The following is a 27475-nucleotide window of genomic DNA, read 5'->3' on the forward strand; positions in this document are numbered from 1 at the left end:
CAAACCTGAGTCCTCTGCATCCCAAACTGACACTCTATCTACTCTGCTACCGCCTAGTCAGGCTTAAATTGATTTTTTAGAAAGAGACAGCATTGACTTTTTGTTCCACTTATTTATTCATTCATTGGTTCATTCTTGTATGTTCCTTCACCAGGGATCAATCCCATAACTTTGGCATATAGGGACTGTGCTACCTGGCCAGGGTGAGTTTTAAGAGTACATTGTACATTTCAGATACCAGTTCTTTATCAGGTGTGTTTGTAAATATTTTCTCAGTCTGTGCTTTGTTTTTATTTTCTTATCTTTTTTCTAAAAAGGATTTTATTTATTTATTTGAGAGAGGTGAGAGAGAAAGAGAGAGAAGGGGGGAGGAGCAGGAAACATCAACTCCCACATGTGCCTTGACCAGGCAAGCCCAGGGCTTTGAACCAGCGACCTCAATGTTCCAGGTCGATGCCTTATCCACTACCATCACAGGTTAGGCTCTTTTCATTTTCTTAGCAGCGTCTTAGACCAGAAGTTTTCAGTTTTTATATTTAATTGATTTTAGAGAGAGGAGGGGGAGGAATGGGAAGTATGAACTCATAGTTGTTCCTTCTCATATGTGCCTTAACTGGGCTTCTAGGTAAGCCTAGTATTTCAAACTGACAACCACAGCATTCCAGGTCGACGCTTTATCCACTGCACCACCACAGGTCAGGCAGTATGCACTGTTTTATTTATTTTATTTTATTTATTGATTTTAGAGAGAGGAGAGAAAGAGAGAAGAAAGGTAGTAAGGAGCATGAAGCATCAATTCATAGTAGTTACTTCTCATATGTGCCTTGACTGGGCAAGCGCGGGGTTTAGAACTGAGGACTTCAGCATTCCAGGTCAATGCTTGATCCACTGCGCCACCACAGGTCAGGCAATATGCACTGTTTCGATTATTATAGCTTTATAGTCAATCCCGAAGTCAGGTGTTGTCAATCTTTTGACTTTATTTTTCTCCTTCCATAATGTGTGGGCTGTTAGGATCTTTTGCCTTTTCATAGAAACTTTAGAACTAGTTTGTTGATATCTACAAATCTATTGGCTGTGAAATAGTATCTTGTTATGGTTTTGATTTGCATTCCCCCAAGAACTAATGATACTGAGTATTTTTTTATATGCTTATTGGCCTTTTGGAGAAATGTCTATTCAAGTCCTTTACCAAATTAAAAACATTTTTTTTAATTAAAAAATTTTAATTGTAGCCTTGGCCGGTTGGCTCAGCAGTAGAGCATCGACCCAGTGTGTGGAAGTCTTGGGTTCGATTACCAGCCAGGGCACACAGGAGAAGCACCCATCTGCTTCTCTACCCTTCCCCCTCTTTTTTTCTGTTTCTCTTCCCCTCCTTCAGCCAGCGCTCCATTGGAGTAAAGTTGGCCCGGGCGCTGAGGATGGCTCTGTGGCCTCTGCCTCAGGCGCTAGAATGGCCCTGGTTGCAACAGAGCAATGCCCCAGATGGGCAGAGCGTTGCCCCCTAGTGGGCATGCGGGGTGGATCCCAATCGGGTGCATGTAAGAGTCTCTCTGCATCCCCACTTGTCACTTAAAAAAAATACAAAAAAAAAAGAAAAGAAAGGTAAAAACATTTTTAATTGTAAAATACACAATTTACTCTCATGCTTTATTTATTTTTTTTGGACAGAGACAGAATCAGAGAGAGTGACAGACAGAAAGGGAGAAAGATGAGAAGCATTAATTCTTGGTTGCAGCTCCTTAGTTTTTCATTGATTGCTTTCTCAGATGTGCCTTGACCCAGGGGGCTCCAGCAGAATGAGTGACCGCTTGCTCAAGCCAGCAACCTTGGGCTTCAAGCCAGTGACATTTGGGCTCAATCATGGGTTCATGTCTATGATCCCATGCTCAAGCCAGTGACCCCTCGCTCAAGCTGGATGAGCCCGTGCCCAAGCTGGTGACCTCGTGGGTTTTGAACCTGAGTCCTCTGTGTTCCAGTTCGATGTTCTATCCATTGCACCACTGCCTGGTCAGATCTCTTACCCTTTTTTAAAAGATTTTATTTATTGATTTTAGTAGGGGGGAGCAAGATCATAGTTGCTTCACTTTAGTTGTTCATTGATTGCTTCTTATATGTGCCTTGACCAGACAAGCTTAGGGTTTCTATTTTTTTTTTACTTATTTATTTTAACAGAGACAGAGATTGAGTCAGAGAGAGGGATAGACAGGGACAGACAGACAGGAACGGAGAGAAATGAGAAGCATCAATCATTAGTTTTTCATTGCGTGTTGCAACACCTTAGTTGTTCATTGATTGCTTTCTCATATGTGCCTTGACCGCGGGCCTTCAGCAGACCGAGTAACCCCTTATTGGAGCCAGCGACCTTGGGTCTAAGCTGGTGGGCCTTTGCTCAAACCAGATGAGCCCACGCTCAAGCTGGCGGCCTTGGGGTCTCGAACCTGGGTCCTCCACATCCCAGTCGGACGCTCCTTCCACTGCGCCACCGCCTGGTCAGGCAAGCTTAGGGTTTCTAACCAGTGATCTCAGCATTCCAGGTCGATGTACTATCCACTGCTCTACCATAGATTAGGCCCCCACCCTTTTTTTTAAGAAAGGAAGGGAGGGGGGAGAGAGAGAGAAACATCAAGTCATTCCACTTAGTTATACTATTGATTGCTTCTCATAATGTACTCTGACCAGGGTTTGAACTTGTGGTTTTGGGGGTTGAGCCAGTGCCCTTGAGGTCAAGCTAGTGCCCTCAGGATTGACATCCCTGGCATAGAGACAATGAACCTAGGCTTGAGCTGGTGACCCTGGGATTGAACCAGTGACCTTGGTGCTCAGGGATGATTTTTTATCCACTGTACCAGTGGCCAGGGCCATTTTACCCATTTTTTTTTTTATTTAAGATTTTGTTTATTGATTTTAGAGAGAGGATAGAGAGAAAGGGGGGGAGGAATGGGAAGCATCAACTAATAATAATTCTTCCCTGTATATCGCTTGGGTTTCCAACCAGTGACTTAAGCATTCCAGGTGGGTGCTTTATCCACTGCACCACCACAGGTCAGGCTCATTTTACTCATTTTTAAGTGTACTGTTCAGTAATGTTAAGTACACGCACCTTGTTCAACCAATCTTCAGAACTCTCCTCATCTTACAAAATAGACTCTACACCCATAAAAGAACTCTCCCCTTTTTCCAGACATTGACAACTACTCTTCTACTTTCTGTTTCTATAAATTTGCATAATCTAGATGCCTGATATAAGTGGAATCATATAGTGTTTGTCTTTTGTGATTGACTTATTTCACTTAATGTTATTTCTTCATGGTTTGTTCATGTTATATCTTGTATTAGAATTTCCTCTTTAAGGACAAATAATACTCAATTGTATGTATATACCACATTTTGTTTATCCATTCAGCTCTCAGTGGACAGTTCCACCTTTTAGACATTATGAATAATGCTATCTCTTCAAGATCCTGATTTTAATTCTTTTGGGTATGTACCCAGGAGTGGAATTTCTGGTTTATATGATAATTCTTTTCAGTTTTTTGAAAAGCACTCCCATTTTCTCATCTTTAAATGGACTAATAATAACTATATATGTGGCAGTGTTCTTAGGTTTAGAGATAATACCTATGAAGTGCTGATCACTTGCCTCATATTTAGTTATGTTTAATCAATGATATTGCCATTTTTAAAAATAATAAATTAGTAGGTGAGTTGAACACTTTTTTGCTAAAAACAAAAGTTTTTGTATATTATGAGTTTCTTTATTCTTTTTATTTTTTTATTTTATTTTATTTTATTTTTTTACAGAGGCAGAGATAGACAGGGACAGACAGACAGGAACAGAGAGAGATGAGAAGCATCAATCATCAGTTTCTCGTTGCGCATTGCGACTTCTTAGTTGTTCATTGATTGCTTTCTCACATGTGCCTTGACCGTGGGCCTTCAGCAGACCGAGTAACCCCTTGCTGGAGCCAGCGACCTTGGGTCCAAGCTGGCGAGCTCTTTGCTCAAGCCAGATGAGCCCGCGCGTGACCTCGGAGTCTCGAACCTGGGTACTTCCGCATCCCAGTCCGACGCTCTATCCACTGCGCCACCGCCTGGTCAGGCTCTTTATTCTTTTTAAAAAATTTTTATTTGTTGATTTTAGAGAACGAGAGGAAAGGAGGGAGAAAAAAAAAGAGAAACATCAGTTTTTTTGTTCTACTTATTCATGCATTCATTGGTGGTTCTTGTATATGCCCTGACCAGGGATCAAATGTGCGGTCATGGTGTATTGGGGTAATGCTCTGAGTTATTTGGCCAGGGCAAGGTTCTTTATTCTTTTTTCCCCTTATGAGTACTTGGCTCTTAGAGTACCTCTGCATATAAGATACAGTATTGTTCAAGAAGAGATCTCTCTGGTGTAATTGCCATGGCTTCTTACATGGATAACATTCTGGTTTTCTTATTGGAATTCCTCACAGCGTGGGACACAGGTTGGGAGAGATAGTATGGTTTTTGGGTCAGCTAAGACTGGACTCTGGAGGAAACTTGGTTGACTGACACTGGTCTCTTTCCACAGAGAAGAAAGCTTGATGCTGTGTATTACTATATGCGCAGTTTAGCTGCCAGCAACCCTATCCTGACTGCCAAGGAGAGTCTCATGAGTTTATTTGAAGAGACCAAACGAAAGGTGAGTGGGGATGCAGGCAGAATCATTCCTTCCTAGAAGAATGTTTCTCTTATTGGCTCTGTGTCCTTAAGGGAATGACTAATAATGTGCTCAAGGGGTCCCATTGGCTGTGCTGATGGGAATCAGTTCCTTTGCAGAACCAAACTCATCTTTAGGAAAGCTCTCTGGGGCTCTTGAGTGTGCATGTTCCATCTGCAGTAGTTTGTAGAATTAATAACATTTTATGAGACAAAGCAGATGGTATTCTAGTAGTATGTGGATGTTGGTTTTTTTTGTTTGTTTTAACTCTGCTACTTTGGAACCCTGACAGTTTTTACTTGTTACAGTTTTGAGCAATGAACTCAGGTGAGATATGCACTGGTCTTTTTATTTTTATTTTTATTCATTTTTTAGAAAGGAGAGAGAGAGGGGGAGAGAGAGAGAAGAGAGAGAGAAAGGGGGGAGGAGCAGGAAGCATCAACTCCTATATGTGCCTTGACCAGGCAAGCCCAGGGTTTTGAACCAGCGACCTCAGCATTTCCAGGTCGACGCTTTATCCACTGTGCCACCACAGGTCAGGCCTGCACTGGTCTTTATTAGCTGAATTGCAGGAGAGTCTAAGCTTGTGTGTTTGTATGTTGTATAGGCAGAACAGATGGAAAAGAAGCAACATGAGGAATTGGAACTGAACCCTGACCAGTGGCGGAAAGGAAAGAAGTCTACTTTCCGGCATGTTGGAGATGACACTACTCGCCTGGAGATCTGGATTCATCCATCCCATCCCCGGGCCTCTCAGGGCATTGAGTCTGGAAAGGATTCTGAGCAGGAGAATGGGCTGGGTAGCCTGAGCCCCAGTGATGTAAGTTCTCAAGGATGATGTAATGAACAAGATGAGCAAAGTAAGTGTGGTGTCCTGGTACAGGCAACTGGGAGAAACTGCAGTCATTGCATACTTCCCTTTATCTTTATTATGCACTTCCTTCTCTCACCACTATGTGGCACTGTAGAATTTAGTAAAAGTAATTTTTCTAAATGAAAATTTACTTAGTACAGTCAGTGGTGGGATTCAAATAATTTAACAGCTGGTTCTCTGCCCTAATGGCCATTTTAAATATAAAAATATGATATACCAAAAGGTAGTTTATTATTTCATGCATTTAATACTTAAATGAAAGACTACTTTTAGGGATCATTTCTATAGTTTGTTAATACTTAAATGATAATAAAAGAGGTACATAAAATTAGATAAGAGCTTTAAAATATTAATGAAAAAATACTAAGTAATACTTGACAAAAAATAGTAAACTGTTATTTAAGATATTTTCATTTTCTTTTTAAATTTTTTTCTTTTTCTTTTTAAAATTTTAATGTATGTGCAAAGCTTTACAAAGGATAAGAGTGAAGTAACATGTAGTTAACAAATTAGACAAATCACCTTTATTGAAAAGAATAGCTTACCTGACCTATAGTGGCACAGTGGATAAAATGTTGACCTGGAGTGCTAAGGTCACTGGTTCAAAACCTCGGGCTTACCTGGGGTAATGCTGGTGGTCGAGGCCAGGTAGGTTCACATTGGACTCGGGCAGATGGTAGAAAAAACTGCAGAGCCGGAAAGGGTCGGGCCATACCCGTTTAATAAAGTCTCATAATGGTAGACAAGCACACAGGCAGAAACTACAGAGCTGGATAGGGTCAAGCCATACCCGTTTAATAAAGTCTCATAACGGCAGAGAAGCACACAGGCAGAGGAAACCGCCTCTCATTTTTTAAATTTTTTTAATGAGAGAGACAGAGAGACAGATAGGAACAGACAGGTAGGAAGGGAGAGAGATGAGAAGCATCAGTTCTTTGTTTGCAGCACCTTAGTTGTTCATTGATTGCTTTCTCATATGTGCCTTGACCGGGGTGGGGGTGGGGGTGGGGTGGGGGTGGGGATAAGGAGACTGCAGCTGAGCCAGTGACTTTGGGTTCAAGCCAGTGACCATGGGGTCATCATGTCTGTGATCCCACACTCAAGCCAGCGACCCTGATCTCAAGCTGGTGAACCCATGCTCAAGCCAGATGAGCCCACGCTCAAGCCTGTGACCTTGGGGTTTTGAACCTGGGTTCTTTGCCTCCCAGGGCAATGCTCTATCCACTGCGCCACCGCCTGGTCAGACTCCATATTGCTTCTTGACTGGTGTCCTCACTGGCAATTTTTCACCTATGGATGGAATGAACATTCCTACGAGTGCTTAGATTACGCTGTTGCGCAGATGAATGCTAAAAAAGAGTAAGGAATGCCTGACCAGGCGGTGGCGCAGTGGATAGAGCGTCGGTTTGGGATGCGGAGGACCCAGGTTCGAGACCCCGAGGTCGCCAGCTTGAGCGCGGGCTCATCTGGCTTGAGCAAAAAGCTCACCAGCTTAGACCCAAGGTCGCTGGCTCGAGCAAGGGGTTACTCGGTCTGCTGAGGGCCCGTGGTCAAGGCAGATACGAGAAAGCAATCAATGAACATCTAAGGTGTTGCAATGAAAAACTGATGATTGATGCTTCTCATCTCTCTTCGTTCCTGTCTGTCCCTATCTATCCCTCTCTCTGACTCTCTCTCTCTCTCTGTCCCTGAAAAAAAAAAAAAGAGTAAGGAGTAAGGAATGTAAATTTGTGATTTCCACAGTGGGTGGCTGCCTAGTCACCTACCTTAGAGAGAACTCTGATTACAAGTGCTAGTTAAACAACCAGTTCGCCGAAACTCAACAAAACATTAGGTACTGGTTCTATTGAACCTGTCTGAACCAGCTGAATCCCATCACTAAGTACAGTACAGTATTTTTTTGCTGCTTTGGTTTTGGGTCATCAATATGATGCTTTAGGATTCTGTGTGGAAGAGAGAGCATGGTAATTGGAAAACTACAAATGGCTGGTTCATTGTGCAGTGAGTGGTGAGGTATACTAGGACCAGATCTTGAATGGTCATGCAATAAATTATTTGACCATTATCCTGAAGGTGGTAGGAGGACCTATTGAATACTTTAAGTAGGGAAAAAACATGTCAGGTATGTATTGTAAAAGTATAACTCGGGCTGCTTGTGAAAAGTTTGGCGAAGAGTAAGACTAGAAATAAGAATAGTAGGAGGGTGCTGCAGTAATCCAAGATGTGAAAAGGATTTGAACCAGGAAATGGCTTTGGAGATGGGGAGAAATGAATGGATGTAAGGTATATTAAGGAGGTGGAATCCACAGAATTTGATTGGATATGAGAAAGTGGGGGAGAAGAGGGAGTCAAAAGTAGCCCCTGGGGTTTTGGCATAGAAACTAAGTGGGTGATGATGATCCGTTCTCTGAGATAGGAGATAAAGTTGGTTTTAGTGGAGTTGGTTTTAGGAGAAGGATGCTGAGTTTAGTTTTAGACATGTGGAATTTCTATAGTACATTGAAGTGGAGAGTTTTAGAGGCTAACCAGTATCTGAAGTTGAGGAGGAATAGTCTAAATCAGAGATGAAGATATTTGAAGACGTCCTCTTACAGATGATAATGAAGTCATGAGAGTTGATTCAGTCCTGTCAGGAGAAAACAATGATAAATAGGTGAAACATCTAAGAAAGAAAGGAAATAGATGACAGAGAGAGTTACTTGCAGAGGATAGGACAGAAGTAGGATTTAGAGCACAAGTGAAGGGATTAACCTGAAAGAAGGTGACAGATCCCTTTTTCTTATGCTTGAGGAAAAGAAAGAATATAGATCATTGGGTTCGCAGATAGGTTTGTGGGTATTATAGGAGGAAGATGAGGGAGGCCTTTTTTGATGTTTTCTGTTTTCTCTTTCATGTTGGAGGCTTGGTTGTCTGCTAACAATGAGTCAGAATGGGATAGTAGGACATTTCCTTTGTGTGTGGTTTAATTTAAAATTTTCATTTGTCTTCCTATATTATTTTTGGGTTGTAGCAGTTTTCTGGATGGCTTGAAAAATAGTCATTGCATATAAATGAAATTACTAACTTTCTATGTCCCATAGAGTGGATGACTCCTGTATGTTAAGGTGCTTCTAAGGAGTTGCTGCAGTAGAAGAATCCTTCACTGTTGCACTCTTTTAGTTTGGATATTACAGTTTCTAGACGCCTATTTGAGTAAGAGATAAATTGTTCTATTCAATTACACTTGATCTTAGCCAGAAGGCTGAGTAGCAGTGTTCTATTGGATTAGCTTCACTGTCAAACAACCTTTAAAATGAAAGCAATAGCCCTGACCACATGGTTCGGTTATTAGAGCATCATCCCGACAGGCAAAGTTTGTGGGTTCAATCCCATGTCAGGGCACATACAGGAACAGATCAGTATTTCTGCCTCTCTCTTCACCTCCTCCAGAATCAGTCAGTAAGTAAAATGGATGCAACGACAATATGAGAAAGCATTTTATAGCTTTCTTTGGACTAGGCCTAAAGGTTGGGGAATATCCTTCATAAAGGTTATAACTAATCTTTTATAGATCTTGCTCTTCTGTTAGGTTATTTATTTATTTATTAGAGAGAGAAAGAGACAGGAAAGGAAAGAGATGAGAAGCATCAACTTGTAGTTGCGTCACTTTAGTTGTTCATTGATTGCTTCTTACTCGTGCCTTGACTGAAGGGTTCAAGCTGAGCCAGTGTCCCCTTGCTTAAGCCAGTGATCATTGGGCTTAAGCCAGCGACCTTGGGCTCAAGCCAGTGACCATTGGGCTCAAGCCATAGACCACAGGATTATGTTGATGATTCCGCACTTAAGCCGACGTGCCCGCACTCAAGCTGGTGACCTTGGGGTTTCAAACCTGGGACCTCAGTGTCCTAGGTTGACACTCTATCTACTGTGCCACCACCAGTCAGACTTATTTATTTATCTATTTAAAATATTGGTTTTGCTATTTACTTGTATTTTTTTTTAAAATTTATTTATTTACTTTTTTTTTAGATTTTTATTTATTCATTTTTATTAGAGAGAGAGGGGAGAGAGAGAGAGAAGAAGAGATAGAGAGAGAACAGGGGGAGGAGCAGGAAGCATCAACTCCCATATGTGCCTTGACCAGGTAAGCCCAGGGTTTTGAACTGGCGACCTCAGCATTCCAGGTCGACACTTTATCCACTGCGCCACCACAGGTCAGGCCTACTTGTATTTTTTTAAGATTTTATTTATTCATTTTAGAAAGAAGACAGAGAGAGAGAGAAGGGGGGAAGGAGCAGGAAACATCAACTTTCATATGTGCCTTGACCAGGCAAGCCCAGGGTTTCGAACCAGCAACCTCAGCATTCCAGGTTGACACTTTATCCACTGCACCAAGCCAGACTTACTTATTTGTGTGTGTGTGTGTGTGTGTGTGTGTGTGTGTGTGTGTGACAGACAGCAACAGAGGGACAGATAGGGACAGACAGACGGGAAGGGAGAGAGATGAGAAGCATCAATTCTTTGTTGTGGCACCTTAGTTGTTCATTGACCTCTTTTTCATGTGTGACTTGATGGAGGGTGGGGGGTGGCTATAGCAGAGCGAGTGACCCCTTGCTCAAGGCAGCAACCTTGGGCTCAAGGCAGTGACCATGGAGTCATGTCTATGATTCCACACTCAAGGCAGTGATCCCACGCTCAAGGCAGCGACCCCACGCTCAAGCTGGTGAGCCTCTGCTTGAGCCAGTGTCCTCAGGGTTTTGAACCTGGGTCCTCTACGTCCTAGTCTGATGCTCTATCCACTCCACTACTGCCTGGTCTGCCCAGACTTACTTATTTTTTAAGTAATGTGTTTATAAGCTTGAATATTTATTTATTTATTTTTGTGTGTGTGAGACAGGGAGACATAAGGGAGAGAGATGAGAAGCATCAACTATTGTTGTAGCACTTTAGTTATTTATTGATGGCTTTCTCATATGTGCCTTGACCCCGGAGGGGAGTGGTCTCCAGGTGAGCCAGTGACCATAGGGTCATGTCCATGATCCCACACTCAAGCCGGCGACCCTGCACTCAAGCTGGTGAGCCCACACTTGAGCCAGTGACCTCAGGGTTTCAAACCTGGGTTGTCAGCGTTCCAGGTTGATGTTCTATCCATTGTATCACCACCTGGTCAGGATGTATTTTTTTTTATTCTCTGCATCTCAGAGAAGACATTTCAACATGTGGGCTGTCATTGGATCCTTTATAATTTTATTAATTAATTTTTTTTCAGACAGAGGGACAGATAGGGACAAATAGGAAGGGAGAGAGGTGAGAAGCATCAATTCTTCATTGTGGCACCTTAGTTGTTCATTGATAGCTTTCTCATATGTGCCTTGACCGGGGCTACAGCAGACTGAGTGACTCCTTGCTCGAGCCAGCGACCATGGGCTCAAGCTGGTGAGCCTTGCTCAAACCAGATGAGCCTGCACTAAGCTGGCGACCTTGGGGTCTCAAGTCTGGGTTTTCCGCGTCCCAATCCAATGCTCTATCCACTGCGCCATCACCTGGTCAGGCTATTAATTATTTTTAATCATACAAATACTATGTGAATATATTCTTAAATGACTCTTTTTAAAAAATTGATTTTAGCCTGACCTGTGGTGGCACAGTGGATAAAGCGTTGACCTGGAAATGTTGAGATCGCCAGTTCGAAACCCTGGGCTTGCCTGGTCAAGGCACATATGGGAGTTGATGCTTCCAGCTCCTCCCCCCTTCTCTCTCCCTGTCTAAAATGAATTAAAAAAAAAAAAATTGATTTTAGGGAGACAGACAGGAAAGGGGCAGAGAAAGAAGCATTCATTTGTTTTACTTATTTGGGCATTCACTGGCTGCTTCTGTATGTGCCCTGACCAGGACTTAGAACCTGCAACCTTGGTGTTTTGGTACTGAGCTAATCGGCCAGGGTTGTGACTCTCTCTCTCTCTCTCCCTCTCTCTCTCCTTTCTATATATATATATATATATATATATATATATATATATATTTTTTTTTTTTTTTTAAATTATTATTTTTTGTGTGTGTGTATTTTTCCAAAGCTGGAAATGGGGAGGCAGTCAGACAGACTCCCGCCAGGCATGCCCACCAGGGGGCAATGCTCTGCCCATCTGGGGCATTGCTCTGCTGCAACCAGAGCCATTTAGCACCTGAAGCAGAGGCCATGGAGCCATCCCCAGTGCCCAGGCCAACTTTGCTCCAATGGAGCCCTGGCTGCGGGAGGGGAAGAGAGAGACAGAGAGGAAGGAGAGGGGGAGGGGTGGAGAAGCAGATGGGCGCTTTTCCTGTGTGCCCTGGCTGGGAATCGTACCTGGGACTCCTGCACGCTAGGCCAACGCTCTACCACTGAGCCAACTGGCCAAGGCTGTGACTATATTTTTAGTAAAAATTTCAAACAGCCTGCCCTGTGGTGGTGTAGTAGATAAAGCGTTGATCTGGAATGCTGAGGTAGCCATTTCAAAGCCCTGGGCTTGCCAGTCAAGGCATATACGGGAAGCAACTATGAATTGACACTTCTCAGTCCTGCCCCCACCCCTTTCTCTCTTTCCTCTCACTAAAAATGAATAAATAAAATATTTTTTAAAAGTTTCAAACAATTATAGTTGTATGTAGAGTAAAATGTAATTTTGCTTTCTGAACTATTTGTGAAATATATATATTTTCAGCCTATACATCGTTTTTGAGTAATTACTTCCTTTAATTTTTTTACATTTACATCTGTGGGTTTGGGCTTTTAGTTCTAGACTACCGGCACTTGAGGTAGGAGTCTGCAGTTTCATAGCTCTTCGCTTATCTAGTCAGGAAACCACACTGCCTTTATTCACCTGCTTTCCCAAGCCCAGCTCAGCTTTCCATATTATTTTCATTTCTTACATTAGGCCCCAGGAAGTCAACTTGCTTTCTCTGTTCCTCAGAACATAGTTGTTGAGAGGGAATTTATTCACATATATTTGCATGATAGGCATTGGGGATATAGGAATTAAAACAACTAAAAATGATCTTTAACTTTAGGGAGCACACTCAGTCATATAGGGAAGACAGTAGAAACTTAAATATATGATTATAATGCAGTGTGCCAAGTGCTATGATGAAGGCAAACATGAGAGGTTATGGGAGCATGCAATTAGAGCACCTAATCTGGGCACATTTATCATTTTGCAGCTGAAGGACGATATAAGGGCATTTCCACTCTGAGGCATGAAAGCATAGGGAACTTCAAGTAGTTCACTATGGCTGGAAGCTAGGATGTAACAAGTACTCTTGCTTAGAGACTTGAGTCATTCTTTGCCGCTTCCTTTTCTGGACCCCCACATGCAGTCAAGAGCTATTAAATCTATCTCCGAAACAGACTTGGAATCCATCTACTTTTTTCTATTTCCATTCCCATTATCCTAGTCCAAGCTGTTATTTTAGTAATCTACAGATTATTGAAAGAAGTTCTTTTTTTTTTTTTTTAATTTTTAAAATTAATTTATTTCAGAGACAGAGCGAGAGTCAGAGAGAGGGATAGACAGGGACAGACAGACAGGAACGGAAAGAGATGAGAAGCATCAATCATCAGTTTTTCATTGCAACACCTTAGTTGTTCATTGATTGCTTTCTCATATGTGCCTTGACCGTGGGCCTTCAGCAGACCGAGTAACCCCTTGCTCAAGTCAGTGACCTTGGGTCCAAGCGTTTTGCTCACACCAGATGAGCCCGCGCTAAAGCTGGCAACCTCAGGGTCTCGAACCTGGGTCCTTCCGCGTCCCAGTCCGACGCTCTATCCACTGCGCCACCGCCTGGTCAGGCTGAAAGAAGTTCTTCTTTTTTTTTTTTTTCTTTTATTTTAGAAACAGGTTTTTGCGAAGGGAGAGGAGGAGGCTCTCAGAGGAAAGAGAGGTCCGCAGAGGGACCAGAGAAAAGTCCCAAGAGAGGAAGAAAGAGAGAGAAAGAGTGAGGGAGAGAGGCACCCCCGGGGGTCAGGCAGGAGGGAAAGAGAGTTGGGTGTCTGCGGAGAAGGAAAGATTAGGAGTGGAGGTTTTAGGTGAGGTTTCTCTGGCCAGAAAAAGGCCTGCGCGGGGGAACAGGCAGCACAGAAGAGATTAAGGACAGGTGCGCAAATAATTAGAGGCCGTGAATGTAAGAGATCTCCAATCAGTTCCCAGCTTTTTTGGCGATAGTTAAATTGGTGAGGGTGTTAACACCAAAAGTCCCTTTAGGAGGCTAATTGAGTGGGTTCTGTGGCCTGGCCACAGCGGAGAAGAAGAACAGTTTCTTCTTCCTTAGGGAGGGAGACTCCCACGCCCCAACAGCTGCACTCAGTTCTCGGAGTGGTCAGACCTGAGCATTAGCGTCCTAAAAACTCAATGTCCAGCCATGGATGTAAGTGGATGTGCTTGGGGAGATCTCCACAAGCACACGCTCACTTGGATGGAAAAGAGTTCCATGATGTAGCTACAGTTTCGGACAGGGAGTCTCGGAGGAAAGAACCGAGAAGAAAGCTGGAGGCAGGGGACTTACCGCACCGTGTGCCGAAGTGGGTGGAATTCGGAGATCCTGGTACTTTCTCCTGGTTCTTTCTCGGAGGGGAGGAGAAAGGAGCGGTCCTTGCGGACTTCTAACTCCTTCCGGGTTTTCGGCACCAAAATGTAAGGTATTTTTCCCCGCCGAGAAGGAAGGAATGGGCCAGAGCCGCAAAGTGTGGAATAATAAACGGCTTTATTGAGTACAGAGCGCACATCCTGCCCGGCAAGGTTCCCTGGCCCCGAGGAAAGAAAGATGGAGGCTAGGGAAGTTGCCCTGAAAGAAGTTCTTAATGGCCTTTCCACATTTATTCCTCGTCCTCTGTAGACCTTTTTTTTTTAGAGACAGTAACCCATGTGAGCTTCCAAGTACACATTTCTGATCATGTCACTTCCCTGCTTGAAAATCTTTTTCCTCGCTGATCTGTGGTGATGCACTGGATAAGGTGTTGACCTGAAATGCTGAGGTTGTCGGTTTGAGACCTGGGGCTTGCCTCATCAAAGCACATACAAGAAGCAACTGTGAGCTGATGCTTCCTGCTTCTCCCTCCCCCTGCCTTTCTCTCTTTCTCTCTCGTCTCTGTAAAATCAATAAATAAAATCTTAAAAAAAAAAAGAAAATCTCTCCCCCTGCACCTGAAAGTCTTTAGTTATATCTGTTTCCTCTTCAAATTAAGTCCAAAATCCTTAGATTTTTTGGGCCCCACATGATTTATCTCCTGATTTTTCTAACTTTATTTTTACTCTCTTCCACTCTTTGTTTTTATTCTCCAGCCATACTGGCTTCTTCTTTGAAGGGCCCAAGCTCTTTTCTGGCACTTTGGCTTTTGAACATTCTCTGTGTGCAATGTTCTGCTCTCTTTATCAGTCCCATTCTTTCTTACCCTTAAATCCTCAGCATAGCCCTGGCCGGTTGGCTCAGCGGTAGAGCGTCGGCCTGGCGTGCAGAAGTCCCGGGTTCGATTCCTGGCCAGGGCACACAGGAGAGGCGCCCATTTGCTTCTCCACCCGTCCCCCTCTCCTTCCTCTCTGTCTCTCTCTTCCCCTCCTGCAGCGAGGCTCCATTTGGAGCAAAGATGGCCCGGGCGCTGGGGATGGCTCTGTGGCCTCTGCCTCAGGCACTAGACTGGCTCTGGATGCAACAGAGCTACGCCCCAGAGGGCCAGAGCATCGCCCCCTGGTGGGCATGCCCGGTGGATCCCGGTCAGGCGCATGCGGGAGTCTGTCTGACTGCCTCCCCGTTTCCAGCTTCGGAAAAATGAAAAAAAAAAAAATCCTCAGCATAAATATCACTTCCAATTTCAGGGAAGCTTTTCTTAATCCCTGAGCCTGCCTGTGTCCCATTTCTAATATCACATTTCTTATTAAGTAATTTTAGGTGCTTTTATTGTTGATTAAGGTCTCTTCCTTACTAGATTCAAAGTTCTGTGAGAGTGGGGTTTGTATCTACATAGTTTTCACTGCTTTATCCCCAGTGCCTACATATAGAAGATTCTAAATAAATTTTAACTGAATATATAAGTGGGAAGAACAGTGAGGAATGAGGCTGGAGGATAGGAGGGGCCAGATCCTTTATAAATATTGAGAATTTTCAAGGATTGAGGATTTTAAGCAGGGGAATGGCATAATCAGGTTGTGTAATGATCACTCTTTTCAGTACTTCTAATATTGGAAAGATTTTTTTGTTTTTAAAGAGAATTTAAAAAATTGCAGAAGTAGCCTGACCAGGCGGTGGCACAGTGGATAGAGCATTGACCTGGGTCGCTAAGGACCCAGGTTTGAAACCCTGGGGTTGCCAGCTTGAGTGCAGGCTCACCAGCTTGAGCGCAGGCTCACCAGCTTGAGTGTTGGATCACTGGCTTGAGTGTGGAATCATAGACATGACCCCATGGTCGCTGGCTTGAGCAAAGGTCACTGACTTGAAGCCCCAGGTTGCTGGCTTGAGCCCAAGGTCACTGGCTCGGCTGGAGCCCCTGGGTCAAGGCATCTACGAGAAAGCAACAAAAAACTAAGTTGCTGCAACTATGAATTGATGTTTCTCTTCTTTATCCCTTCCTGTCTGTCTCTGTCTGTCTCTCAAAAAAAGAAGATTGCAGAAGTAATCCCAATTTATTATATCTCAAACAAAAATGTACTTAAAGTTTAAAGTTACAGTCACATGTTCTTGCCTTCAGAGACACTACTATTAACTATTTGATGTTCTTCCAGACCTTTTTGTAAGCATTTATACATGTGTATATATCCACATATATCTGTAGACACATGGAATTTTTAATAAAATGGGGTAATACTGTATATACTAATCTGCAGTTTGCTTTTTTAAATTATCAATTGGACTTACAGTCAGTTCTGCTATAATGTAACACATATATTTTGAAAAATCACTGCACTGCAAAATCATACAATAAAAACCATAGAGCTTATGAGGAAAATGGGGTTAGGGGAACAACACTCAAAAACTTCCTCAGTGACATTAAAAAAAGATACAAACCTATTAAAACAGTTGTACAATTTTATACATGTTCATTGGTTAAAAAAATAATGTAAATACTGTCTTGAAAAAGATACTAAGTTTACCTGTAGATGGGGGCTTAGAACGATTGCAGCTTCTGAGTTATGGAAGGGGTGAAAGGAGGTTTATTGGATGTTAGATGGGCAGGTGTAACACCAGATGTGGATAGGTGTGGCTCATAACATGAGTTCATGTGGTGAACTGCGGTAGCTGTTGTGTGTATTCCTGTGCAGCTCAGTTTAGTTCAGTTGAGTACAGTTTTCTTTGTTCATCTGGTGTTTCGCATCAACAAAATTACACATAAACAAATGTAAAATTTGTGTGATGGTCATATTGTTCCCTAATATATTGATCATAAGAGAATAAATTTCACATTTTCAAAACAAGCATTATAGCAGAACTGACTATATTTCTACTGTCTAAGAATATAGTTTCTTAGTATGTTCCTTTTTTTTTTCTGAGAATAAGTTTATTAGAGCTGGGGGCCGTGAAACAAGGAAGTGCTTAAAATAGAAGAAGCTACTGGAGAGAGACTACATAGGGCCACTTTGGCTCATTGGGAAGTCAGAAAAAGAACCCTTGCAGGCAGGTTCAGGGTGTTAGCCCAGGATGAAATGCCACTGCTCACTGCTTTCCTGGTTGCAAGTCTTCTGGAGACCCTTAGAGTGCAGGAGATGCATGCCTGTGGGGGACAAGATGGGAGAGGGAAAGAGGCAGGCACACTCCCTGAGTAGTGAGTCTCTTAGTATGTTCTTAATATGGCTATATAATACTCCATTATAAAGATATATATCATTTATTTAACTCGTGTGTAATTTAAATACTTGCTGTACAATGCTTGTTCATGTTAGCTTTCCTTTTTGGGTGATTAGCCTTAATAGGGATTGTTACTTTGACAACAACTAGAGAGTTTCTAGAATAAATTACTAAAATTCAGATTTATGGGGTTTTTTTTATTGTTATTTTTTTACAGAGACAGAGTCAGAGAGAGGGACAGACAGGAACTGAGAGATGAGAAGCATCAATCATTAGTTTTTCGTTGCCCGTTGCAACACCTTAATTGTTCATTGATTGCTTTCTCATATGTGCCTCGACTGTGGGGCTACAGCAGACCGAGTAACCCCTTGCTTGAGCCAGTGACCTTGAGCTCAAGCTGGTGAGCCTTAACCAGATGAGCCCGTGCTCAAGCTGGCGACCTCAAGTTGTCGAACCTGGGTCTTCCGCATCCCAGCCCGACGATCTATCCACTGCGCCACTGCCTGGTCAGGCTAAAATTCAGATTTATGAATAAGAAAAAGAAGCTTGGTTTCAGATGGTTGTTAGTAATGATAGTAAAGTTCCAACTAGTTTGTTATCTCTCTGTCAAGCATGGGCTTTGGATTTCTCACTCTGAATTTAAATGGCTACAGTAGGATAGCTTGTGGGTTGCTGGTTTTTAGCCTTGATATGTAGTTTAGGTTGAACATGCAACCTGGGGAGGGACTGCCATCCTTAACAGTAAGTGGCATCCTCTTAAACTATTGAGACTTACATTTAAACTCTTCCCCTACCAGTTAGGCCACTCAAATTTAATGTTATCAGGGTTCCAAGCATTCTTTTTTTAGTGGATGTGCTTTTCTGCTATGCCTCAGTTCCCTTTGGAAATCAGAAAAGAGTATTGCTGCCTGACTGGTGGTGGTGCAGTGGATCAAGCATCGACCTGGAATGCTGAGGTCACTGGTTCAAAACCCTGGGCTTGCCTGGTCAAGGCACATATGGGAGTTGATGCTTCCTGCTCCTCCCCCTCTTCTCTCTCTCTCTCATCTCTAAAATGAATGAATAAATAAAAATAATAATAATTAAAAAAAGGAAAGAGTATTGCTTAGCAAGTGAATTGTTGCTGATAGTACATTAAAGATATTAAAGTAGCATCAGGCTTGACCAGGTGGTGGTGCAGTGGATAGAGCATCAACTTGGGATGTGGAGGACCCAGGTTTGAAACCCTGAGGTTGCCAGCTTGAGTGTGGGCTAATCTGGCTTGAGGGCAGACTCACCAGCTTGACCATGGTATCATAGACGTGACCTCATGGTCATTGGTTTAACCCAGTGGTCGGCAAACTTATTAGTCAACAGAGCCAAATATCAACAGTACAACAATTGAAATATCTTTTGAGAGCTAAATTTTTTAAACTTAAACTATATAGGTAGGTACATTCCTTATTGAGGTAGTGTCCACACATGGTATTTTGTGGAAGAGCCATACTCAAGGGACCAAAGAGCTGCACTTTGTCGAGCAGGGGCTTAAACCAAAGGTCACTGGCTTGAAGTCCAGGGTCACTGGCTTGAGCCCAAAACAGTTATCTACGTCTTGCTATTTATCAGAATAGCACAGTTAGAGTGACACCATAATGTCCTCCCTCTCGAGCATAAAGAGAAACTTCTCAAGCCACATGAATAAGGAGGACTGAGTTCAAGAAAGGTTAGGTCCTGACCCTGGCCGGTTGGCTCAGCGGTAGAGCATTGGCCTGGCGTGCGGGGGACCCGGGTTCGATTCCCGGCCAGGGCACATAGGAGAAGTGCCCATTTGCTTCTCCACCCCCCCTCCTTCCTCTCTGTCTCTCTCTTCCCCTCCCGCAGCCAAGGCTCCATTGGAGCAAAGATGGCCCAGGCGCTGGGGATGGCTCCTTGGCCTTTGCCCCAGGTGCTAGAGTGGCTCTGGTCGCGGCAGAGCAACGCCCCGGAGGGGCAGAGCATCGCCCCTGGTGGGTGTGCCGGGTGGATCCCGGTCGGGCGCATGCGGGAGTCTGTCTGACTGTCTCTCCCCGTTTCCAGCTTCAAAAAAAATACAAAAAAAAAAGAAAAAGAAAAAAAAAGAAAGGTTAGGTCCTGACTGATTGGCTCAGCAGTAGAGCTTAGGCCTGGCCTGTGGAGGTACTGGGTTCAATTTCCAGTCAGAGCACACAGGAAAAGCGGCCATCTGCTTCTCCACTCCTCCACCTTCTCTTTGTGTCTGTCTGTCTGTCTCTCTCTCTCTTTCTCTCCTCTCCCTCTCCCTCTCCTGTAGCCATGGCTCGAATGGTTGGAACAAGTTTGCCCCTGGTGCTGAGCATGGCTTCATGGCCTTACTTCAGGTGCTGAAATAGCTTGGTTGCTGAGCAATGGAGCAACACCCAAGATGGCAAAGCATCGCCCTGTAAGGAGCTTGCCGGGTGGATTCCGGTTAGGGTACATGCCTGGAGTCTGCCTCCCTGCCTCCCGGCCTCTCACTTTAAAAAAAAGAAAAGAAAAAGAAAGGTTAGACATGTAGGGCTGATTGATTTGAAAGATTGAGTCTGAAATGGTTCATTTGGTGAGGAAGCATCTTGGACTAGTGATAAATGGGGGCATGAGTGATTAATTTGAGGCCCTTTGGGCATAGAAAGTTTGTGACTTTGTAAAGCTGGATTCTAGTTGAAGTTTGTAGGCAGTAGTAATGTTGGAGCTGGCTGGAGTTGGTTAGTGGGAATAGAAATGGAAAGATCCAGTGGAGGAATGGTTGCCTTTTAAAACATTTATTTTTTTTGACAGAGACAAAGAGATATCAGAGCGATGGACAGACAGGAAGAGAGAGAGAGATAAGAAGCATCAATTCTTCCTTGTGGCACCTTAGATGCTCACTGATTGCTTTCTTATATGTGCCTTGACCGGGATGAGGGGTACAGCAGAGTGAGTGACCCCTTGCTCAAGCCAATGACATTGAGCTTCAAGCCAGTGACTCTGCACTCAAGCTGGTGAGCCTGCACTTAAGCTGGTGACCTCGGGGTTTCGAACTTGGGTCCTCTGCGTCCCAGTCCGATGCTGTATCTACTGCGCCATCGCTTGGTCAGGCTAAATGGACATTTTCTTATGTACCACACTGTCATTGTCATGCCTGTTTTGACATCATGCAGTACCTGATCCATAACTTCATTTTCCAGATTATCTAACAAATGTCCTCTAATAGTTGATTTGGTCAAATCAAGACCAACATATTATGTTTGATTGTTTTGTCTTCTGAGTCTCTTTTTTTTTTTTTTTTTCCAGAGACAGAGAGTCAGAGAGAGGGATAGATAGGGACAGACAGACAGGAATGGAACGAAGGAGATGAGAAGCATCAATCATCAGTTTTTTGTTGCGACATCCTAGCCGTTCATTGATTGCTTTATCATATGTGCCTTGACCGTGGGCCTTCAGCAGACTGAGTAACCCCTTGCTCAAGCCAGCGACCTTGGGTCCAAGCTAGTGAGCTTTGCTCAAACCAAATGAGCCCGCGCTCAAGCTGGCGACCTCGGGGTCTCAAACCTGAGTCCTCCGTATCCCATTCCAATGCTCTATCTACTGCGCCACCGCCTGGTCAGGCTTCTGAGTCCTTTTTTTTTTTTTTTTTTTTTTTTTTTTTTCCATTTTTCCGAAGCTGGAAACAGGGAGAGACAGTCAGACAGACTCCTGCATGCGCCCGACCGGGATCCACCCGGCATGCCCACCAGGGGGCGATGTTCTGCCCCTCTGGGGCGTCGCTCTGTTGCATCCAGAGCCATTCTAGCGCCTGAGGCAGAGGCCACAGAGCCATCCCCAGCACCCGGGCCATCTTTGCTCCAATGGAGCCTTGGCTGCGGGAGGGAAGAGAGAGACAGAGATGAAGGAGAGGGGGAGGGGTGGAGAAGCAGATGGACGCTTCTCCTGTGTGCCCTGGCCGGGAATCAAACCTGGGACTCCTGCACGCCAGGCCGATGCTCTACTGCTGAGCCAACCGGCCAGGGCCTGAGTCTCTTTTAATCAAGAAGAATTCCTGCCTTCCCTTTTTTTTTTTTTTTTTTTTTTATATTTTATTTATTGATTTTTAGAGAGAGAGAGAGAGAGAGAGAGAGAAGGGGGAGGAGCAGGAAGCATCAACTCCCATATGTGCCTTGACCAGGCAAGTGCAGGGTTTCGAACCGGCAACCTCAGTGTTCCAGGTCGACGCTTTATCCACTGCGCCACCACAGGTCAGGCCCTGCCTTCCCTTTCTTTATGTCATTAGCTTGTTAAAGAAGTGGGTCAGTTGTCCTATAGAATTCTCACATTCTGGATTTGTTTGTTTCTTTGGTGTCCTTCTCACCTCCATATTCCTGTGAGTTAGGTCTAGAAATTTTTGGTTAGATTCAATTACAGCCTTTTTGGCAAAACTGCTTTGTAGGTGGTGCTGTATGCTTCATGTTGCACTGCATTAGGAGGTGTCTTTCTTACTTTCAGTGGTACTAAGAATAATCAGATGGTCAGGTGGTACAAATAGTGGTTTTTCTTTGTTGTATTTTAAAATTTGAGGCAGTTGCTAGCTAGTCACCAAGTAATCAAGATCTGGCAAAGATTTGACAGAGCTGAGCAGCAGCTTCCCCCTTCACTGGCCCCCACAGCTTTCCAGTACTTGCACATTGCTCATTTAACTTGACCTATGCAGGCATTTGATTTTGCGATCCATGTTCTAAGAGTGCCAACAAAAATGGTTATTTATTTATTTATTTATTTTGTATTTTTCCAAAATGAGAGGGGGGGCGGCAGAGAGACAAGACTCCCGCATACGCCCAACCAGGATCCAACCTGCAAGCCCACTAGGGGGAGATGCTCTGCCCATCTGGGGCATTGCTCTGATGCAATCGGAGCCATTCTAGCGCCTGAGGCAGAGGCCATGGAGCCATCCTCAGCGCTCAGGCCAACTTTGCTCCAGTGGAGCCTTGGCTGCAGGAGGGGAAGAGAGAAACAGAGAGAAAGGAAAGGGGGAAGGGTGGAGAAGCAGATAGGCACTTCTCCTTTTACCCTGACTGGGAATCGAACCCAGGACTTCCACACATCAGGCCAATGCTCTACCTCTGAACCAACCGGCCAGGGCTCAAAATGGTTATTGTCCACGTTTTTAAGATCTATTTAAGTTATTTCTCAGAGATTCTATTTAAGGTTGGCAATTCCCCCTTCTCCCAACAGGCCTGACTTTGGGCATAGGAAAGTGTCTTAATCATTGGACCATAGGTGTTTTGCTGGGCTTCATGTGACATTGTCATTGGTGTTGACCCAGAAACTAGTTAACAGTGTGCCCTGCTACCAGACTGGCTTAATCTTTGACTACTGACCAAGTAGTAAACCTAAGGAATCTGAAGGTACCACTCTTGTTTCCTAATGAAATTTTTACCTTGGGAACTGAGGCCTGCACATAGAGCTCTGGGACAAGTTTCTTTTCTCAATATCCTATTGTATCCAAGCTTGGTGAAAAATGAGACATTATACTGCTTAACCCTTTGAGCAGTTTTTTTCATGCTCACTGACCCCCAGCAGTGAGTTTTTTTCCAAAAAATGAAAGTATTTACAGTTTTAACTTAAAATGATATTTGTTTGAAAACCAATTTATGGAAACAAGAAGAACAAACATTTGCCTTTTCTTAATGTTCCCTTACCCATTTTTAAAATAAATCAATTATACTCTGGATGGTCAGGAGGCATGAGGATGTACATGAATTTCATACTACTCAAAGGGTTACGCCTGTGAATTGAAAAGCTTCATGCTATATTCTGGTAAAGTCTGAATGCCACCCACCAAACCAATTGGTTAGAAATAAACTTATTTTGTCTCCTGTAATTTTCCTTATCTCCAGGCTCATTAGTAGTTACCTGAAATATTTGGCCGAGTGAGAACCTTACTTCCCTAGATTTGGGATTCATAATTTTGCCCGAAATTTTGCTTGCTGCTCTTGTCTGAATCTCGTGTTCCTGTTTCTTTGTTTTGTTTTTGTTTTTGCTTTTTATTCTTTGAGGGTCTATTATTAATTGAGAATGATGATTTTTGTCCTAACTCTGAGTACGTGGCTCTATGAGGCTGGATAATATATATATATATATATATATATATCTTGAATTTAATCAAGAGTACAGCAAAGTAAACATTTGCCAGCGAAGGAGCACAGTTTCACTGTGGGAAACCCATGTCAGGTGGCCTATAGCATAGAGCTTTTACATGCTCAACTTGTTATATTTGCTTAAAGGCAGTTTTTTTGTTTTTAGCGAGAAAGACAGAAAGGGACAGACAGGAAGGGAAAGAGATGAGAAGCATCAATTCTTTGTTGCGGCTCCTTAGTTGTTCATCGATTGCTTTCTCATATGGCCCTTGACCGGGGGACTACAGCAGAGTGACCTCTTGCCAGGGTCAAGCCAGTGATCGGGCTCAAGCCAGCAACCCTGGGCATCAAGGTAATGACTTTTGGGCTCAAGCCAGTGACTGTGGGGTTATGTCTATGATCTCACGCTCAAGCCAGAGACCCCACGCTCAAGCCGGTGAGCCCATATTCAAGCCAGCGACCTTGGGGTTTTGAACCTGTATCCTCTGCATCCTAGTCCAACACTTTTACACCTTACCACCTAGTCAGGCTAAAGACTTTTTTTTGTTTTGTTACAGAGACAGAGAGAGGGACAGATAGGGACAGACAGGAAAGGCTCTCCTTAGTTGCAGCTCCTTTGTTGTTCATTGATTGTTTTCTCATATGTGCCTTGACCGAGGAGCTACAGCAGACTGAGTGACCCCTTGCTCAAGCCAGTGGCCTTGGGCTCATACTGGTGAGCTTTGCTCAAACTAGATGAACCTGTGCTCAAGTCAGCGACCTCAGGGTTTTGAACCTGAGTCCTCCGCATCCCAGTCCGATGCTTTACCCACTGCGCCACCGCCTGGTCAGTCAAAACATTTTTTTTTAAAGTGTGTTATGCACATGGCATTTTTTTCCAACCCACTGCTTGTCTTGCTTTTCAGTTCCCCTTGCATATTCTGTGCACCTGAGCTGCTTCTGCTGCTGCTGCCACTGCCACCACTACCACTGCCACCACTACCATTATGCTGAAAAGAAAGCTGTGATATGTGGGTCGTACACGTCTAATGTCTCCAGCTTCTCACTTCCCCCCACCCCCTGTTCCATGAACACTACTGTAGGTCAAGCATGGTTTTAGAAGGCCTACTTCCTTAGGCAAGATGACTTGCCTTGTAGTAGAGTGAGTTCTGATTACTAGGGTTTTGAACCTTTAGGTTGACAGTTTCAGAACTAATGCCATCATAAAGCTCAAAAAAGCTTTTGGCCTGATTTTTTTCTGGATAGTATAAACATTGATTTAATCTATAGTATAGAGAAGAATTCAGTTTCTATGCTAGGAGGTAAATGCTTTATCTGTGGTGATTCCATTATTTCATTGCCCTATATTATATCATCGTAGCAGAATAAGTTAGCTTAATTATTTGGCCTCATGAATGTAAAGATTTCATGTTTGTAAGGTGAGTACAATGCAGATTTTCAGGATTGCTCTGGGGCAGGGGTCCCCAAACTACGGCCTGCGGGCCGCATGCGGCGCCCTGAGGCCATTTATCCGGCCCCCACCGCACTTTCGGAAGGGGCACCTTTTTCATTGGTGGTCAGTGAGAGGAGCACAGGATGTGGATGCGCCCTGGAGTACTGTATGTGGTGGCCCCGCAAAGCACAGCGTCGCTCACGTACAGCACTACTTCTGGTGACGCGGTAGGCACATGTCATGGCTCCGGAAGCGCGTCATATCACTTGTTACGGCTAGCAGTGACAGATATGAAACCGGACATTGACCATCTCATTAGCCAAAAGCAGGCCCATAGTTCCCATTGAAATACTGGTCAGTTTGTTGATTTAAATTTACTTGTTCTTTATTTCAAATATTGTATTTGTTTCCGTTTTGTTTTTTTACTTTAAAATAAGATATGTGCAGTGTGCAAAGGGATTTGCTCGTAGTATTTTTTATAGTCCGGCCCTCCAACGGTCTGAGGGACAGTGAACTGGCCCCCTGTGTAAAAAGTTTGGGGACCCCTGCTCTGGGGGTTATACTAACTTGATGTCGTTTATATAGCCCTTTACTTAAAAATTTATTTATTTATTCATACTGATTTTAGAGAGAAAGGAAGGAGGGAGAAAGAGAGAAACACTGAAACATTGATTTGTTGTTTCACTTATTTATGGTTCATTGGTTGATTCTTGTTTGTGCTCTGACTGGGGATCGAATCCATAACCTTGGTGTATAGGGATGACTAACCAACTGAGATACCCAGCCAGGGCTTATAGCCCTTTACTTTTGTAAAGTAGTTTTCACTATGTACCTCATGTCATACTCTTCTGTCCTAGAAGCTATTTGAAAGTACTCTGTGAACTGAGATTTGGCAACATGGGATGACAGGAGTTCATACTCTCTCTATAGGAGGAGGCTACAGATTGGTTCTGTCTTCCTTAGGCCGTAGGAAGCAGCTTAGTGAGATTACTCTTAAAGAAAGTCAGGGCCAAGGCTAGATTTTTCAGTTATTGATTATGCGAAGTGTGCTGTGAGGAGTGGCCCCCGAATAGGCAAGCGCTGGGTCTACTTGTCTGGATCACTGCTGGACTCTCGGGCTGGTGTCTTTCTTTGTATCTTTGTGGTTGGCAGTGAGTGGAAGTTCTCAAAGTACATTGGCCCTGCAAACCCAAACCCTAAACGCCCCACATGACCTCGGTCACCAAACCACTTCAGGGCTTTATTTTTATCCTAGCCGTTTTGTTTCAAGATGTGAGGTTGGTTTCTTTCCTCTAACAGAGAAGAGTTCTCTGAGGGAAGAAATAAGAGTGCCAGGGTGCAGTTGAGGCTGGTTAAACACCAAAACCACATTCTTTGTCTTTCTGGGCTTGAGACGTGACATAAGCTCTGCTGCAAACACCAGCTTCCACATTGGGAGGAAACCTCGTCAGATACTCATTTATTTTTGTTTGTTTTGTTTGTATTTTTAGGCAAGTAAATGTGGAGAAAGAAGAGGTATGTCTGCCCATTCTGCTTTAGCCAGAAGTGTAATTTCAAGAATGGACACTTTTAAAAATCCAGTATTTCCCAGTTGAAGGTTTTTCATCTTCCCCAAGGGTGTTGATGAGAACTCTCACAACTCATCAGGTCTCAGGAAACCAGATTACCAACATATCCTGTTCGCGTGCATGTGTGTATTCTGTGTTACCCACAGGCCACTTTCCACCCCATGTGACCTTTAGTTACCATCCGGAAATTCAGGACCCAGATACCAGTCAGAGTTTCCGGGCTTTGGTTTGGTTTAGACATTTTAGAAAATGTTAATAGTAGTAATTTTTTAGAGACTTTTGAGTGACATGCATGGTGAATAGGAAGTAATATATATCCTGCAAGGAGAGGGTAAGCCTACGTGTGTTCTTTCCAGTAACATTTGAAAATGAACAATGAGAAGAAGAGTTGTGACTGACATGCACAAGGGAGAAGAGGAGATGAGAGAACTATTGAATTGATTAAAAGTCAAATATATGTCCTAATTCTTAAGATTTTAAGGCTAAATTCTAAAGCTTTTGTGTTCTTTAAAATTGTAGTATACATTATTAGAGTTGTATATAACACACTCCATCATATTTTATTTTTTTATTTTATTTAAAAAAATTTTTTTTTACAGAGGCAGAGAATAGACAGGGACAGACAGACAGGAACGGAGAGAGATGAGAAAGCATCAATCATCAGTTTCTCGTTGCGCGTTGCGACTTCTTAGTTGTTCATTGATTGCTTTCTCATATGTGCCTTGACCGCGGGCCTTCAGCAGACCGAGTAACCCTCTGCTGGAGCCAGCGACCTTGGGTCTAAGCTGGTGAGCTCTTTGCTCAAGCCAGATGAGCCCGCGCTCAAGCTGGCGACCTCGGGGTCTCGAACCTGGGTCCTTCCGCATCCCAGTTCGATGCTCTATCCACTGCGCCACCACCTGGTCAGGCTATTTTATTTTATTTTTTTTAAAGATTTTTTTTTCTTTCATTTTTCCGAAGCTGGAAACGGGGAGACAGTCAGTAAAGATTTTATTTATTCATTATAGAGAGGAGAGAGAGAGAGAG

The 27475-nt window shown here is 43.6% G+C and overlaps 1 protein-coding gene across 7 annotated transcripts in view; it reads left to right on the forward strand.

The window, feature by feature from the left end:
* SMG6 (SMG6 nonsense mediated mRNA decay factor) overlaps window positions 1–27475 on the forward strand; it is a 291808-nt gene that overhangs the window by 18702 nt on the left and 245631 nt on the right. For all 7 annotated transcript variants that reach the window (XM_066263032.1, XM_066263035.1, XM_066263038.1 and 4 more), the window contains 2 exons: window positions 4559–4669; window positions 5295–5507. In XM_066263032.1, the coding sequence (XP_066119129.1) occupies window positions 4559–4669; window positions 5295–5507 (324 nt within the window). The remainder of the gene's footprint in view (window positions 1–4558; window positions 4670–5294; window positions 5508–27475) is intronic.

This window comes from Saccopteryx bilineata, chromosome 2, assembly GCF_036850765.1.
Source record: "Saccopteryx bilineata isolate mSacBil1 chromosome 2, mSacBil1_pri_phased_curated, whole genome shotgun sequence".
Classification (NCBI taxonomy): domain Eukaryota; kingdom Metazoa; phylum Chordata; class Mammalia; order Chiroptera; family Emballonuridae; genus Saccopteryx; species Saccopteryx bilineata.